At 42.7% G+C, this 18281-nt stretch overlaps 1 protein-coding gene across 1 annotated transcript in view; it reads right to left on the bottom strand.

Annotated features, from left to right (window-relative positions):
- Positions 1-2703: 2703 nt before the first annotated feature.
- The window catches only part of lin7a (lin-7 homolog A (C. elegans)), a gene marked incomplete at its 5' end in the record, with an annotated part of 30506 nt that continues 14928 nt past the window's right edge, over positions 2704-18281 (bottom strand). The window contains 4 exons of the mRNA XM_079183759.1: positions 2704-4555; positions 7223-7438; positions 7796-8005; positions 13328-13399. Coding sequence (XP_079039885.1) covers positions 7223-7438; positions 7796-8005; positions 13328-13399 — 498 coding nt within the window. The 3' untranslated portion in view covers positions 2704-4555. The remainder of the gene's footprint in view (positions 4556-7222; positions 7439-7795; positions 8006-13327; positions 13400-18281) is intronic.

The following is an 18281-nucleotide window of genomic DNA, read 5'->3' as shown; positions in this document are numbered from 1 at the left end:
TCAATATTCTTGAAGGTAATTTAAATAGTTTAACAATCTCTTTAGAGACTTGAATATGCCCTCTAAAAGCTGTGATGTGCAGAGACAGAAAAAGGATTTAATGTCGATACACTTCTGAACTGTCGAGCACACATTCTGCTTCAAGCGCTGCAGCTTTGAGGGTTGATTCTTTTGACTTACGAAGTTTATGTGTAGAATTGACTTTGCTCCTTAGCGTCCTGTTGTGCACTCAGCCAACAGGGTTAGAGTGCAGGGAGGTGCTACTGCAGGAAAAGGTTACAGGTCAAGTGTGTTGCTCTATGGACATCTCCGCTGCTGGTGAAGAGATGCAGCATGGGGACAGTCCTATCTTTCCCAGTTTTGAGATAAAAAACGTCTGTTTAAATAATATTATCCTTTTTGGAGTTTGCAAGGTTTGGTTTTACAAATGAATCCTGATCCTCCCATTGTGTTCAAATCAAAACATGTTCTTGATCCTTTTTAACCCCGGTTAAAGTTGTATTAACCCTGAAACAGTGTCCTTTCTTATAGTTAAATAGGGTCAGAATGGGGTAATGAATTCCTGCATTATAAACACATTTCAGCCGTATAGATATGATTTTCTCACCTTTTTCTTTTTTTGTGGCTCTTTTCTAGTTTTTATTCCGTTTGTTCTCTCTTCCTGTACTCAGACGCATTGTTTTTTGGATGAACCGTATTCATAATGAAGTATAGAGCGCTGCGGGGATGACCATTTATTGTAGCCCAACCCCGGAAAGTTAGCATCACCCTGGTGCCTTGACAAAAAGACATCACGTTTTGTTCAGCAAGATAATCTTCACAAATGAACACCACTTCTATGATTTGTTTTGGCAAAGGAAAAAAAGCTAATGTTCGGCTTTAACCGAACTACTCCGGGGTCACTTCCCATCATCACCACCACGCTGAAGGAGGACTATAGTTTTTGGCGTGATGACGTTTCGTAGTCTCATTTAGACACTTGTCAGCAACCGCCTTTTTAAAGACACATAAAAACTTCACAACTCCCGAGAGGTGTATGTACTCACGTACTTTGTGTCGTAAAAACAAAATGTTAAAATGTTTTCATTGTGTTCATCACAGACTTTAATGCATCAAACAAAAAACAATTCAAAAAACACATTCAATTCAAGATGAAGGAACCGGAACCGAGAACTTATTCCTGCAACACTCTATTGAGGTATATAAATATATATAAATATACAGTATATATATAAATAGTTATTTTTTCCCTGAAAAATAATTGTGTCCCGATGGGAAAGAAACCCATGAAATTTGTTTCGATATCAATTAAAATATAGCAAAACTATTTGTCACAAAGTAAAATAAATCCGTCACGTCCTCTGATCGAGCCAGTCTGGGTCTCATCTGATCAGCTTCATGGTGAAGTGATGACAGCGCGGTTCTAAGATGCAGCCTGAGTGACGTCACTGTTAGAGGCGTGAGACACATCCAGTTTCCTGAGAGCTATTTCAGGATGTGGAGGTGTAGATGGAAGATTACAGAGGAGATCGAGAAGGCGATTAAAACTATTTTCACACCGTAAATACATCAGAGCGTGTTACTTACTGAGGGGTTGTTTATCTTTTTATCAGCTGTGCTTCAAACTGCAGTTTCTCCTTATTTTCATCTGGGTTACTTGGTGATCCTGACAAGGTGTTACATTCGGGCTCTTTGCTCCAGATTAAAAGCCATGGACACGGGCGAGGGATTTGTCACCTGCATTTACGTCTTGATTTTTCCCAAAAAGAGTAAAAAAAAGGGATTTAACACTGTGTGCAACAGGTTGCCGGTGAAGAAAGAGACACTTTGTGCTTCTGCTGTCATCGTTTGAGTTTAATACCTCCCATTTACGAGAGTCTCTTTATTAGTTTCAGGGTCTGCTCTTTGTACGGAGCCAACAAAAGGCCATTGACTTTCTGTTGCAGGGCTAAAAGCTGGACGAGTCTTCAGAGGGACATTTCAGTGCTCGAGGTTTAATCACCTCACCTTCTGAAGCTGCACTTTAGATCTCTGGAAGGCAGCCAGTGACAAGCTGTTTCATTGTGATAAGAAATAAACACATCAGGATTCTAACTGTAGAAATAGTAACTTCATTATGCTACATGATACATAATACAGTTATTATTCAGTAAAGGCACCGGAGGGACTGGAAATGCAGAAGTTTGATCCATTAGTATTTATTATTTGTGCTTTTATGTTTTCTTGGCCCGGACTCCCTCGGAAAAGAGAGTTTGTAGTATTTAGAAGTATTTTTATGGGACGATTTCAGTATTTTAAGACTCAATATATATAAAATGTGGCAATACGAACAAGAAACTAGACCTGCACGCCGGCATACTGGAGTCCGAGCCAAAAGCATCACCACATACAGTATAGTTTGCTTTAATAAGAGCTGATTTAACACATGTTTTCTGTAGGATGTGCATGATGAAGCAGACAAATTCTTTCTCCTGTAGTGCACACTGCACTACATTATTATTGGAAGCAGGTATGACCCGAAACCATTTGCACATTTTTACATCTATTTCTTTGCCGTTCTTCAGCAGGTGGCACATCTATGGCCCTCTGATGTCACGCTGACACATAAAGCTCTGTGCTGCAAGTCAGAGTCGACTAAATACATGAAACCATGAAGATGTAGTGATATGAAGGCAGGCTCGACAAAGCGTTCACTGTACACAAGCACATAGATTTATTTATACAAATATAGTATGTATAACAATTGCATATCAACAGTTTGTTGTCTTTTTTTTAATCTTTACGGTAAGTACAGGACCATCAGCTTCAAAAATGTAAGTCAATTAAGAAAGAGTACCTGTGATTTAAAGATACAAAAAGGGATCTGTTGTATTGAGATGTTCTTCTGGACGAGTGAGTGAATGTCCTTTAAAACCTGAGCCCAGAGTTCACCGAATACAAGTGACCTTAGTGCTAACAGGCTGTGGAGGGAATGGCAACATCTGGCAGCGTGGAACGGAGTACGCACGAAGAAGGATTTTGCTCTGCTGGAATTGTGCCGTTAGATGTAGATCAGAAAAGATGGAAATGATCACTTTCTGTCAATAAGGAATAAATCAGCAACATTTTCATGAACAATGCAACTTCCCGACAGCAGGGGTGAAAAAAGAAAATCCTCTGGCATACAGGAAGTGATGCGTTTCATGTTTTGGATTTGTTTATGGCAAATAGAAGAAGAAAAAGAGGTAAAAGCCGGCATGTTTGAAACAAAGAAAGAAAAGAGCGCCACCTACAGAAAACAGACGGACAGAAAACCCAAGACGGTACCAGACACAAAAATTGACAACGCAGTGATCTCTGGGAAGTGTAGTGCAAAGAAAAAAAACACAACAAGGAGCGCTTAGCACCAAATATGCAGACGACAGAAATTACCACTCTAACTCTAAGTTTAAAAACAGGTACGGAGGAACAATGATTGTCAGAACAGAAACGCAGGTCGACATGAACTATGTGCTAGTATTCAGCTGTTGTATACAAGGAATAGATTTTAAATAATAATCTGCACGTCTCAGAAAGAATACACAATACTCAAAAAGGAACAATAAAACTTTATGTTAAATCTCTGATCTCATAAACTATAGTATACACATGTCTGAAAAATAATTTGATTTCCCACTCACAGATGAAAACTGGTGACATTCTGTCTGTCTGTCGGAAACAGGACAACATTTCTGAGGGTTGATTTGAACCTTGATAAAATCTCATGGTAAGATATATTTTTTCTAGATAAATCTCAGTTGGGAGTAGCTTACAAAGTTATTGCACATTAATAATCCATGCCACTTTTAAATCCATAATCTCTTTGAATGGCACGGAGGATAGATTTGGACACAGAAGCTGCCTTACAGTACATAAGACCCAGTTTGCTTTACAACGATTTACATGTGCAGCCATAGACTCTGTATATACGCTCGTATCCGATCGTTGAATTTAGTGGTGAGGTGTGAAAGCAGAAGATTCGGTGTTATTGCTAAACCTACGAGATACAAAATCGTTCCTGCTACAATATAGAAGGTAAAAAAGAGTTCACGTTTATCCTAAACAGGACAAGTTTGACACAAAAAAAAAGAAAGAAAACGATGGTCATTCATACAGAGACACGAGCACCAGTTGAAGAATCAATAGAAACACCACTGTACAAATGGCAAAGGTGCCATGATGGATGTTCGGTAAGCAATCAAAAAGTGGATGACTGTAAACAAATACAACAAACACAAGAAAAGGAGACTCACAACCGGGGAGAACAACTCATAAAAGGGAATACGAAGTTAAAATGGACGACTTTCAGAGCTAGCCTCCCTCGTACTTGTTTTTCAAAGCACCAGTTTCAGGACGAACGGCTCTCTTTGTTTTTTGCTCAGTAATCGGTGGTGCACTGGAAGGGAGAGAGTAAGAAAAAGAGTCTTCTACTTGTTGGTTTCCGCCGCGACGGAGAGCTTCCTTTGGGGATCCTCAGCGCAAACAGATGGTCTTTTGAGATCCACTTTTCCTTCACTTCTTCTTCTTTTGGAACAACCTGCAGATCATTGAAGAAGAGAGACAAGCTGAGAGCGATGCTTTCAGACGGTTCAGACTGACAGAAGACCCGAGTGATATCAAGCTAATTATGTAACGCCTGGTTATTCTGATCAAAGCTTCAATTACGGCAACTCTCGCACTTTTGGCTCGAGAAAGCCACTTTGAAGGCAGTCCCCTGCCATCATGCTGCCCAAATGTCCCAGCAAACGCAACAAAGCCACAGAAATATTCTCCTTCTTTAAAAAAAACATAGCTCACCATGTAGCGAAGACAGGCTTATAAACATTACATTAAGACTGGTCCACCGGTTCACCGTCTCTGCACCATTATGTGTCTCCTCACACGGCTGTGCACTGCAGGTGTAGTAGTGGGTTTATACGGTCGTACTAAATTATGAACAAGGCGCTATAAATTCCTGTGATTTGAAGGTGTGACTGGTGTGTTATATTTTCACTTCAATCATGGCCAACATGTTTTTATGGGAGACATTTGTACACTTTTTAATGTAAGGGGAGAATGTGTGTTTCAGCAATCTATTTATTTCAAGAACTATTTGTGCAGCACTGAGCTTTATTTCCCCGGGAAGGTATTCATTTTCTTAGCTCAGTTTGAAGTATAATTTTACTATATATGTGATGTAAAGTTACTTTAAAACAAGTGTAAAGTGCATCCATGTTAATACAGTATATTTTAGAGCTACATTTGTATTGTTTTTCATTATTAAACTTCTAATTTGAAGAGGAGGCGTGTGTGTGTGGCAGGTCTGCTGTGTTTGGCTGTAAAAACCTATTATGAAAATGTATGTAGGGTCTAGTTGATGTGGTTAGTCACTATAGGTCACATACATATGCAGAGTTTCCTGCAGCGTTAGTCCTAAAAATACCTCACATAACAGTTAATACAATTTTAGAAATGACTACATTAGCTCTCAGGAAAAAGGAGCAGAGGCGATAATTCTTACATATATTTATCATCTGCTAATTATTAATCGTGAGATTAAAGTCTCACTCCAGCCAGTTGTGTAATGTAGACACCGTCCAAGCGACAGAGACAGATGAACACCAGGCAAACCGGCGGCTTATGTTGCATTCTTGTCCGCTTGTGCGTGTCACTTGGTCCGCGGCCTCTTGGCCCGCCGCAGCAAATCTCTGCGCTCGGCACGCCGGCATTGATAAAACATGATCCCTGCTCCGGTCCCTGTCTGTAGCTCCACCATAACACACTGTTACAAGCTCCCAAATACCTTCCCAAGCCGCTCCGTGCCAAGTGCAAGACGAGAGATACGCCTGGGGGACTTAGCATCAAGCGGGCAGTGACTCTGAGATCTTGGACGCATGCCCGCCTCCAGTACGTCAGGGGAAACGCTTAAATAATTTGAGAAGCCCGGGCGGAATTAAGCGTAGCACGATATGATTTAGCTTAATGGTGTGATTAGTGTCTGAAAAGTTTCTTCTTGCTTTTAAGTTTTGCTATTTTTCACACAGTGGAGGCGTGCTTTTAGTTTGACTGGCAGTGCAGCGCTTTGTTCTAAATTTGGACTGTAACAATATTGTCTAAATCAGAGGTATGTGGTCCATCCAGCTGTAGCTTCCAAGTAACAGCATTGCCCCAGTACCTGCTGAGCATGAGCCACAGATGTAATCGATTTAAGCTTGAATAATTTATAGAATCACTGGTGGAAAGATTGCAGAAGCAGTAAAGTTTGCACGGAGGATGCCGACTGCTGAGTTTGCAAAATACATCACTGAAGTTTTGGGCTTCGTGCCGGGATGTAAATGTCTGCTACCTGCACACGAGCCAATGAAAACGGTTCTCAAGGCCAAGCAGGGCATGGAAAACTCAACGGGACAGTTGAACCTGCTTCCACTTCTCTCCATCTACATTCCTCTTCTGAAAAACAAGGAAAGAAGTAAATAAATAAAAAAAAGAATAGATTATAAAAAAGGTAACCCGAGGAGATTTAAAATATGCTAATAATTCTGCCTGCATGGATTTCCTGACAGAAAACGTCCGGTCACCTTGAAACTGGAACAGCTGGAACAGTCCGAGGCTTTGCCTTATGCTCATGAGGAAAATGATAAAAGGCAACGTGTGTGGCTATGTGCATCCACTGTCCCCTCCTTAAATAGCATTCAGATCCAAAACTCTGTGCTTACCTTGAGTGGACCAAAGTCCAGTCCAGACTCAGCAGTAAGCCACAAGAGGCAGCTAAGAACCTGTTGTTAACGTGCACTAAATTGCATTAAATTCAAATCACGATGAAGAATTCATCATCACCTAAGACTTGACCAGGAGCATAGCTGTGGCTCACTGCTCCACCGGTCCAACACCGACACCGCGCTGCTGGAGGCCCAGGCCGTAATGCTGGGCCCGCTGGAGGAAAGGGAGGCACGGGAAAACCAGAACCAGGACTGAGCAGAGCAGACGGTCAGAGCCTGCTGCAGTGAAATGAGAGGTTTTCTAAAGGGACTCTGGTGCTCGGATACACTACCGCTTTAGTCCACAGGGACCGCCAAAACCAACACGAAATGAAAGTTCCTCGTAGTAGCTTTAAATTCTGCTTCCAATGTGTCCCAGCCTATTAAAACCTGGGATTGGCTATTCATTCACGCCATGGTCTTCTTCTCTCTCCCCCCCCCACCCGTAAAGCAATGAAGCGCCTCACCTACGACATGTGGTTCTGCTGAGAGGCCACGTTCTGGTGTTGCTGCTGCTGCATGAGGATCTGCTGCTGCTGGCGCCGCCGGGCCGTACGGAGCTTCTCAAAGCGAGCCTCCATCTCCTCCAGCACTTTGGGGGTGTAGCGCACCACCAGCTTCACACTGTCCTTGGCCGCCTTCAGCAGCTCCACCGCTTTCTCGTGGTGCTCACCTTCCACGCTCTGCAGGGGGGTTTAGAGATGGAAAGAGTGGAAGCTTAAAGGAAGCTCATTTGAATATAGGTTTGAATATAGTAGCTCCTCTTTGAAAAAAAGAAAAGAATATTTCCTAAATTTTTAATATACGGTGATATTATGTGAAAGCGAGAAGGCTCTCTTGCTGTTGGAGAAGTGTTTCAGCTCCTTACTCCAGTCATGGACAGCACTGTGATCTCAACAGCTCTCCTGAATGTTGACTCACATATCAAACCGGAAATTAAATATTGCTTCATTTTGTGAGAAGTTGACAAAAAAAGCGTATCTGCACTCTCCCTCCAAACCACATGTTGTGTGTCAAAATGTCAGTGTGGTCAGACCTACCACACCGTTGACGGACAGGAGCTGATCCCCTCGCTTTAGGCCGCCGTGCCTCTCAGCCACGCCTGCGGGGATGATGCGGGAGATGTAGATGGGCGAGTTCTGCTCCTTGCCGCCCATCACGTTGAAGCCCAGCCCTTCCTCCGTCTTGGGTAGCTCCACCACTCGCGGGTGGGAGTGACCTTCGCTGGCTGCGAAGGCTGCAACTGTTGCCTGAAGGAAGAGAAGCAGGATGGGATTTTTTCACTACTAATTATCCCCAAAACCCTGAAAAACTATATCTGTATGTGCATATTATTTTGAGACTTTATACAGTATACACACGGGGCTGAATTGGACAGTTTTTCTGCAAAAGAAGAGAAAAGAAAATGTGTAATTTTGTTCGCTGAGTTGAGTTTCTCTGCAGCACTTCCTCTTCATACTGCACACTACCTGTCTATTACCTCTACATCCGAAAACATTTGATCAGTACAGCTTGTTGGGAGGTGTAGGAAAATAATCTTACTGGGAAAATGGCACCTCAAATTGAGTGTGGCAGTGAAAAACTAGTGAAAACAATTGAAAGATAGAAATACACATTCATCATAAAGACCATTAGATGCGGTTGAAAGCTCCAAAAGTACGACCCTTTTGTTACAAATGCAGTTCCAAAAGAATGTCAGAATGAACTCCGATTGCTCAAATACATTTATCATCTTTGGAAAAGCAAGAGGGGACCTTTTAAAACAAAACAAAAAAAAGCATTTGAGACAACAGGCTTTATGGGAAATCCTACTTTTGAGAAGGATTTGAATGCAACAGAGGAAACCAATTTTTTGTTTTTGTTGCATCTGCTGCAACAAAGCGTTAGGATTTAGTCGGGGCCGGGGATTTCCACTCCACATGAGAAGTTCTCCGGCTTTCTAAGCACATGGATTAACACATCCAAGTCCACACCGGAGGAGCAGCCAGACAACTTTCACCCTCTGTATCTCTACCAGCTGGTTCACGTTGCTCGCTGGGCTGTTGGGTTTTTTTTTTTCTTTGAACCCAGAGCTCCTTGCTCCTCGTTCAGAACAAAGCACCCAGGAGCTTGTTAGCCGAGGCTGGGAAAGCTAATGGCAAGACGAAGAAGAGGACGAGACACGCCGTGCCCACTGAAGCACAGATTCATTGCCAAAGGGGCCTCGCTGTCAAGTCGGCGTCGTCTATGATATGTGAGGTAGATCGAGAAAAGAGAGGATAAAAAAAAAGTGGAGGGAGGGGAGGTTCAGTCAGAAGCTTTTGCAGATGTGTATCCAAATTCCCCGGCAGCAGGCAAGTGTCTTGGCACTTTGAGGTCTTTGACATTCCCTCCCGGCAGCATCTCTGCTCTCTCTCTCTCTCTTACATATTCATCTTCATATCTATGTTCCTGCTCAAACAGTTTTGCTCACTTCTCTTTCCCTGCCTGTTTTAATTTGGTTGTTGTATTCTACCAACTTCCCCTCTCCCTCTCTTTTTTCTCTCCCTCTGTCCTCCCTCCCTCCCCGTCCCAGTGTGAAGCTAAAAGGCAGCTCCTCAGCATGCATACCGTCTCCTCGCCGGGCCCTCCCAGCACATCGACCTTCCCAAGTTTATCTAGATTTCCCGCGAACGAAAAAAGCAATGTGGCAGATGGCCGGCGCCTCTCAAACACACGAGGCATTTCAAATGAAACGCTTGCTGGAAGATACATTCTCCCTAACAACTCTGTACAGTGTAAGTATGACTTAATACACCCAAAGTCAATTGATCATCAGCCCCCATTATTGTCTCCGGAGCCCACACAGCACTGATAGTCCCTGTCTCCATTAAGATCAGTAATAAAGGCCTCGGGCCAGGAATTAGAGGCTGAATTGATTTAATTAATGGAGCAATCAAAGAGAATCGAGTTGTTCAGGTGAAACACAAATCTCAACTGTCGGGAGATTCACCATCTCACTGAGTTTAAGTGGTTGAGAGGTGTCTGCATCTTTCGCGTGCTTTGCCCCTTTCAGAATACATGTGTGATACTGATTGAATGCAATTAGCACTGTGGCCTGACTTTGTGAACACTGTGACAGAGTAAGAAAACTTTTAAAAACTTCCATTCCTCCCAGTTGAGAGTGTCCCCACAGCTAAGCCAGCTCAGGCCATTAGCTGTGTGCTTAATTGCCCAGTGGACATGCAATTTTAATATAGATTTAGGAGCAGTAGCTTCTTAAAGTTTGGGGCAAAGAGAGAAAAGTAGGAAGAAGTTTTAAAGCTGCTTAAATCTTGTCATTGTCGTTGCTTCGGGCTTAGAAAAAAGACACTTTTTCCCCAGATTAAACATTGCAGTTCCTTTGTAGGGTGAAATTACTCTATTCACTCAATAGAGACATGTTTCCATCACAAATGGTGACCACTTGACAAATAGATGTTCCAAATGCAGTAACAGACTGGAAGAAATCAATAGGATCCACTTTGTTGACGGCAAATCTTTTCTATTTTTTATTTATAATTCTGTGCATCCTTTTTAAAAGGAACAGTTTGACAATACATGTGGGAAATACACTTTTTCAAGAACAACGCCGACCTCTAGTGGTCCTTAGTAATAGTACTTATTATGACAGGAGCAGAGGAGGAAGTCAGGTGACGTAGTATTAAGAGGGACATGGTTTACATCGCTTTACACTCTTAATGACGACCATTAGCAAAGTAGAACTCAGGTGAGGAATGGGTCTAACACACACAGGACTTTCACCCAGGAGATCGCTGTTTGTGTTTCTTATTTTAACCTAAAACACAATCTTTTTCCTGAACCTAACCAGACAGTTGTGTTCCAGTGAATGTTTAAGCTATATGCTAATCACCTCCTGGCTCAACCTCCATATTTAATGCACAAACACAAGCTGATCTTATCATTTAAAAAGAAGATAGAACAAAGCTGAGCTTTAGAGGTTCTGGAAGGTTGTTTTGTTTCTACTTTTTCTACTGGCTCCAACTCCATATTTAATGCACAGAGACAAACCAATCTTTTTATCTTTAAGAAGATATAACTTGTGAATAAGGTGCTGGAGGTTGTATTTTATTTTTATATTTTCAGGTTAGATGACTCCCCTGCTCCAGTAGCCGTTCAAGAGAAGCACGTCTTGGCTCAACCTCAATATTTAAAGCACAAACACAACCGGATCTTTTCATCTAAAAACAGGACCCTAATCCTAAAAAAAAAAGAAAGAAAATAGATTAAACAAGGAATATATAAGTTATGAATGAGGAGCTTTAGAGGAGAGCTATAGGCTAGCTGTCTCCCGCTGCTTCCAGTAGCTGTTTAAGCTACACTATGCTCAACCTCCCTCTTTAATGCACAGACACAACCCAACCTTTTCATCTAAAAGAAGAGAGAAAAAAAAGATTAAACAAAGACGTTCAATTGAAATTCAACAGTCTCAGCACTATTGTGATAAATTATCTATCTATCTATATTCAGTATTGGTTGGAGGAGGCAACAAAAGAGAATAAAGCACTCATCATTTGAAGCCTCGGATCCCATCTCTCTGCATTCATCATCCCTCTCTGTTCCTATCCTCCACCCTCCCACTCACCCAGCACTGTGATGTACTGAAGAGGAGTGAAACCAGCTGGACACTGAACAACTGAATGACAGAGCGCTACCTTCATCTATTCTCCTCCGCTGCCTGCTTTGTTTTCTAGGCGTGTGTCTTTTGCAGGCGAGGCGCTGACGACAAGTCCGACCGCGTCACTCGTCTCTCTTTTGCACACCAGAATTAGCTTAATCCATTCACACTTGTACCAGGAAACGTCTCCGCTGGGATTTTGTCCGTCACCTGAGACACGACTGCGATGTCTTTTAAACAGCAGGCAGCAACTAAAGAAAAAATAATGTCTGAAATAGTCGCGCGGAAGAAGCAAGGATATGAAAAATGAGCTTTTTCAAAGATTGACATCTTATGTGAGTTTAAATCAACAAACAGATATGAGCCGTCGTTAAAGACAAATATATGTTTTTATCATTATATTGTCTTGCAGACATTTTTCATCCGGGTTGTGTCATCAGCAAACCAAATAATGGGAGTAAAGATGGAAATCAAGTGGCTGCTTATCTGATGATTCGTGGGTGAACACGATGTGGATTTAAAGAAAGATGTACAGCTCAAGTACATTTAGCAGCTTAAGATTGTTGAAACCGGGATGGAGAGCTGGTCATTCTGGATTCATATTAAAAAGAAAAAGATGCTGTCAGCCTTTCTTCTCTGTCTGCTCATGACTTCAGTCAGATCCTAATCATTCGTTGTCCCTGTCATTATAGATCCCTGTGCTCTGAAGTAACCCCATTCCCCTCGTCAGACCATCTCCGCCCACTTACTCACCTGCTCCCCATTTCCCTGATTAGTCTTGCAGTATATAAACCGGTCCATCTTCACTGTCTTTGCCAGGCTGTCTAGTGTGTGTCTGCCTGTCTTTGCCGCCTGCACGGTCTACTGCCTGACCCCCACGGTTTGATTATTCAGAGGAACTTGGACTTTTTATCTTACCTGCCTGTCTTTCACTCGTGTTTTTGTTTTATTTTCTGAGTCGTCACAGTTGCATCTCCTGTGCTCGGACCACATGAGTCATATTCCATTCTGTTAAATCTGCTTGTGTCCATTCTGACTCTAAGTCGTGCTAGATTGGCAGCCGCCACCTTAATTTAAAATATTCCGGAAGAGCAAAACAACCTCAGACAGAGCGAGCCTCTTAAAGCTTTCCAAACATGCTTCAGTTTTACATAAATCATCCGGAACGCTTGTCTCCGAGTCCAACTCGACAGTAAACAAAGATGTAAGCTAACTGCATTGGGATTATGGTACTAGTGGGGAAACTTGCCGGCTAACCAAAGTAGCTGCCTCTTCATCTGCACATGCCGGTTTGTTTATACATGTGAGACTGTGAGTCGCTGTGGATTTAGCGAGATTGCTTGCTAGAGAAGGGATAGGAAAAAGGGTTTGTTATTGTCCTCTGAGGGAATTCAAGAAAATTAGGAGCTGTTTTTCCAGTGGACCGTCGTATCCTATTCAAGTCAATTTTATTTACATAGCCCGATATCACAAGGGGCTTTACAATCCGTGCAGCGATACCTGTCTGACAACCGTTCTATGCATTTATGCTGAACTGAAGGTTCATCCTGCAGCTGAGCAAGAACAAACCGCAGCTTAAACTTTATTCAGTTACTTTCTCTTTTATTTTTTGTTTCATGAAGATCAGTAATGAAACTGTGGTACAACAGCAAAAAACACACATGTGATATTCAGCCTTACTCCTGCAGCAACAGCGCTGTCATGCGTTGTTGCATGATTACATGCAACAACGCATGTAATCTAAATGAGGCCCATTAGCAAAGTAGAACACACGTTGCTCATTTCATTGTGCTTTGGCCAGAGGGCAAGATGAGAATGATATCACCCGCTAATGTGATTCACAGACAGTTTGCTACTCATTCGTCATACTTTATGCTTTCATTCCAAATAATCGCTGATGTAGAGATCAGCTGCAGATCTCCAGAGCAGCTCTTACCTTAGCCGTGGCCCTCGCCTGGTACTCTGGACAGCCGTTCACTGTAATGGTTTCATGCATGTACTGGTACACCTGGAAGAAATGAAGAGAGACAGGTGTTATAATTACGTTTCACGTGGTTGCCCTGCGCCTGAGCCCAAACAGCACATTTCCACAGTCATATAACGGTGTTCCTTCACAGCTGGCTGTACAGAAACGAACCGCATTAACGGAACGACTGAGGGGGAAAGAAACACCCACCATTCAGGACCAGAGTTATTTTTGTGATAGCGCTAATTGCATCACCCACAATCTTACACATTCAAACAATATGCAAATCCTAATATTTGCCTCCAAATGCATTCGTAGGTGAGCGTGCACATCAAGTTTAGTAACACCTTGTAATCCCTTTGAAATGCGAAGACATCAGCAGCAAATGTGTGGATGAGAATTTAGTGAAGACGCTCAGAGAAGATAAGAGAATATTTCAATTACTGTATTAAGGATGTTTTAGGGTGGGAGGGTATCAGCCTCGAAGATAACATAGTCTTAACAAACTCGAGCTGAACAGTGCTCTTTATTTGTGCATTGTCTTGGTATGAAGAAGAGGAGACTGTGGCTCAGCGGTAGAGCGGGTCGTCCTTCAATCACAGCTAGTCCATGTCGATGTGTCCTTGGGCAACACACACTTAACCCCAAATGTGCTCCCGTAGGCTGTGCCTGCGGTGTACGAATGGGTTTGACTGCTAGTTATTTCTGATGGGCACCTTGCATGGCCGCCCCTGTCATCGGTGTATGAATGGGTGAATGACATGTAGTGTTAGAAATGTACCATTTACCATCAATACGAATAAATAAGAGAAAATTGTAACTCTTACATGTAGCTCAGGAAATTGAGGCAAAATATCATCCTGAGACCTTAATGCACAGCACAAAAAGCCTCCAGAACAGATCCATAAATTACTGCTGGGCCTGAGCCGGTGCCAAGACATGGGTTACTGTAGAAAAACAAGGTTTTCTGTCCAATACTGTATGTCAAGTTGGGTGAAAAAGGTTTGCTGAGGCAGACAGAATCAATGCACACAGCTGACCTTTCCAGTTAAGATGTGTTTTTTTTAAAGACACCTAACAACCAAACTTGTTCAAAGGATAAAAGCAAGAGGAAGATAGAGACAGCTTCGAATGAGGATGTCTGGTTAATATACTGTAACACAAAGGTTTGAACGATGCCGTTCATATACATCTCCACCAGACCAGTCAGCACTGCAGCTTAAAACCAGTCGGATCTCTCCAATGCTCGTGGAGATGAGATATAGATGTATGGGCTGATTACAAAAAGTTTCAGAGGAAATGTTTTTTGCTGAGTCGGCGCAACTGACTCGATGAAACACACAAATTACTGCAAAGATCACATGATTTCAGCTTTTCTCAAACACATCTAATTATTTTACATTTTACATTGATTGCAGTTTCAGTTCATGGAGCGAACAAGCAATCAGATTCTTATCAGAGTAATGACAGAACGCTAAATAAACTCCCCTCTATGACTTACAATGTATGTTGTGGCTCAGAAATGAATTTTAATCATCTCTCTACATGATTTCTCCCATCAAAGCGTGGCAGCTCGCCTGGAAGCAAACACACCCGATGGCTTTGACGTGCAACCCTACAAAAAGGCCTCGCTTCTCTGAACCATCAAATGGATGTATACTTATAAGATACAAACCCTGCGATATCTGTGTGTAAAGATCTCAGAGATGGGTGGAGAGAAAATATCCCTGAGCTTCTGTTGTCTTGTTTGCTCATGAATCTCAAAGACCAACTGAGAGTGCAGCTCTACGTTTCAGACTTACAACACATTTATAGCGCTGATGCATTCGGGGGGGAAAAAAAGGAGCCTGCAGTTTACAAACACACACACTCAGCTCCCATATGGTACCTTTACCCGAGGACTTCTTCCACCTTTGCACATTTTGAGGCTGAGCACAGCTTTATAAATGCCATGAAAGGCTTTTCTGGCCTCTGTGTGCCTGCAGAGTGGCTTCCTTATTCCCTCCGTTATCTTGTTTTTTTTAAAACACTATTACAACTGCTAATTACCCCTATTTATTCTACCTGCAAAAAGTCTCCCATTCTCAGCACCTTGTCTTCATCTGTGTGTTAAAGTAATGACCTTTGGGCCTTGAAACATTGATCTCCGTTACGTACATGTTGAGTAATGAGTGTGTCTGATACAGCTGCAATGCCCATGCAATATTTGGCATCTAGGCAGTAGTACAACGGGGAGTTAAAGAAGAGAGTTCTCATTTCTCTCACAGGGTGCATCAGGGATGGATTTTATAAACCTCTTTTGCAGTTGAAAGCTTAATTAGTGACCGTTGTGAGTGCAAGGGAAGCTGCCTTCTCACTAGCGGATAGCCGCTAGTGTTGCCTTCTTTCCTCATTTATTAGATGGAATAGACAATTACGATACATAAGACATGAGGTGTGACTCTCTTTTAAGTCCTACCTTCTCCCATATTGATACTGCACGACACTGAGAGCAGTGACACTGAACTACCAAAACATTTGTGGGCCAGAAAACCAAAACTCTGAGCTGATAGATGCTAAAACGCTAGGTAGCGTAATTCTCTGTGGATTCATCCCTATGAGCGACCCCTTTCACAAACACATAGTAATATGATCTATCCATCTATTTTAGTAATGCAGTTTGAAAATTCAGTTTTTCACATTAAACACATGCAATTATTTGCGCATAAGAAATGATAATTCGCTGAGAATTGTATTACAGTGAGTGCTCTAAAGGAGGCGAAACAAGACGCACATTTGATATCTCTCAGCGTATTTAACCTGAATGCTGTGCCCTGAATAATAACAGAAAGCTGTGTGCTTTTGAATGTCCGTCTGCTCTTGTTGTGGCTGCACTTTGCTCTAAAGAGGCCAGTTGTCCTGCAGGCATCTTTTCAATTACCCTTCTGCTTTCTTCTCTTGGCAGACGTCTTCACTGCCCGGTCCCTACCACACTCACACCATCAGTCCACCCTCTCTCCGACATGTTTCCTTTTTACCACACATTATTCCTTGATAGGATAGCGGCACTGGCTGCTACTAGGAAGACGCCACAAAGCCAGAGAGCAGAGGAAGATGCCTGCGGGGCCAACTGACATGACAACGCTGCTTGTAACCATGGCTTCCTGCTTCCTCTACTGAGTCAGCGAGACGGGGAGGAGGGAGGGGGGGACGGGTAAGGAAAAGGATGAAAACCAGCACAGGACTTATCAATACACTTCCCGTCTTCCTGGTGCTAACTCTGACACAGAGGGGAAAATGTGGAAGTTGCCAGGACTGAGTTGATGCACCTTTCATCCTTTTAACTTAACGTGACGTGGGAGGCCGAGGCACCGGGATTGAAATCAACGCAACTCCTCCGCCCACGTTATGTTGATTGAAAATCGCTGCCGAGGTGGAAAATCAACTGCAATGTTAAAGCTGATGAAAGATGCCATCGCTCTGGCCCAGCTTTTTTGCACTTCCTGTGTTCGCCAAGTGGGACTCTCTAACCCAATAAACTGAGAATTCCCACTCTCCATCATTTCCAGCTGGTTAGCTCTTCCAGTCATTTCGTCTTGTGTCCTTCCTTTCCCATTTGCAAGGCTGATTGACCCTGACAACTCATTCAGGCTGATGCAGGGAGACGAGATTCCCCTCCTCCTCCCCCCCGTCATTGATGAACGTGGTGGGGAAAGACAGCCAGCTCATCAAACTCTGCCTCTTTGTCATTTAGCCCAACACTGCTGAACAGACTCTTCTCCCTACTACCCATTCCTCATATTGACAGCTAGCCTGTCATCCTTAACAAGGCTGATTCATGTTCGGTATATTCTATTGTCGTAGACGTAGAGAGTGCAGGATCAGGTTTGGAGGTGGAGTTACAGATGGGGTTTTCACTATATGGATAAGATTAGTATGTCCGTCTTGTCAGGCTGTGTTGTCGGCCCTCCAGACTATGAAATGAGCAACATCACGTGTGTGTGTGTGTGTGTGTGTGTGTGTGTGTGTGTGTGGAGGAAGGAATCATATCACAGATTGAGAGAAAGGTCATCTGTAATAATGAAATGTCACAGAGGCCTGTGTGATCAAAATGAACAACAGGAGGGTTGGACTCACAGTTTAACCTATGTGTTAACGCTCTTTTAACTTGCGGGTAGTTAACACTGATAGATGACATTCAGGAAGTGAGTGGAGTCCAACGGCTGGAGGAGGTGGAGGAAACTGTTCACATTAAAGGACTATACCAGTTTATTTTTTAAATCTGTTTACTACAAAGCATATAGTCTTGTTTTAGAGGGCTGGATGAGTGAATTGTTCCTCTTGCAGGTGGCTTCTTCATTCATATTCCTGTTTTTATGACATGAAAGTCATCTTTCAGTGACTTGAGATTGGTATTCCATCACAATGAACATTGTTTGTCAAAGTTAGGTTCTCATTTTGTGGTCATTTTTGACGAGTGGTGCGTTCATGTAAGTACTGAAGATTAACGTCGCCGTTTTCACGCTAGATGTCCCACGTTTTGTGAGTCAAGTTATGAAGCAGAAGCTTTGCATAAAACCAGAGAAATGATTGAGAAATAAATCATTTAGGCAATTTAGTGATATCCTGAGTCCTCTTTGGTCTCGAGACCGATCTACTTTACCACAACCCTGCGGATGTGAACGTCTCCTCTAATGGTTTCCGTACTAACTGACGGAATAACCAGCTGTTGAGAACTGTGAGATTTCACGACAACAACTCTGCGTAGTAACAATAATAGCCTACAGTATGCAATGGCCAGCACTTACAACCTGTCCTCCAGCTGGCTCAGCACCACAGCAAGAAGCTGTTGTATCATCGGCTCTCACAAACCTGTAATCGACTACAGTCAGCCTCTCTGCAGCCCACTTATCCCGGAGCAGTTTCCCTGGTGACTGTGTTTAGC

Source organism: Pholis gunnellus, assembly GCF_910591455.1.
Source record: "Pholis gunnellus genome assembly, chromosome: 22".
Lineage (NCBI taxonomy): Eukaryota > Metazoa > Chordata > Actinopteri > Perciformes > Pholidae > Pholis > Pholis gunnellus.
The sequence above is the reverse complement of the archived record's forward strand: the minus strand, read 5'-3'. Positions and strand labels throughout refer to the sequence as shown.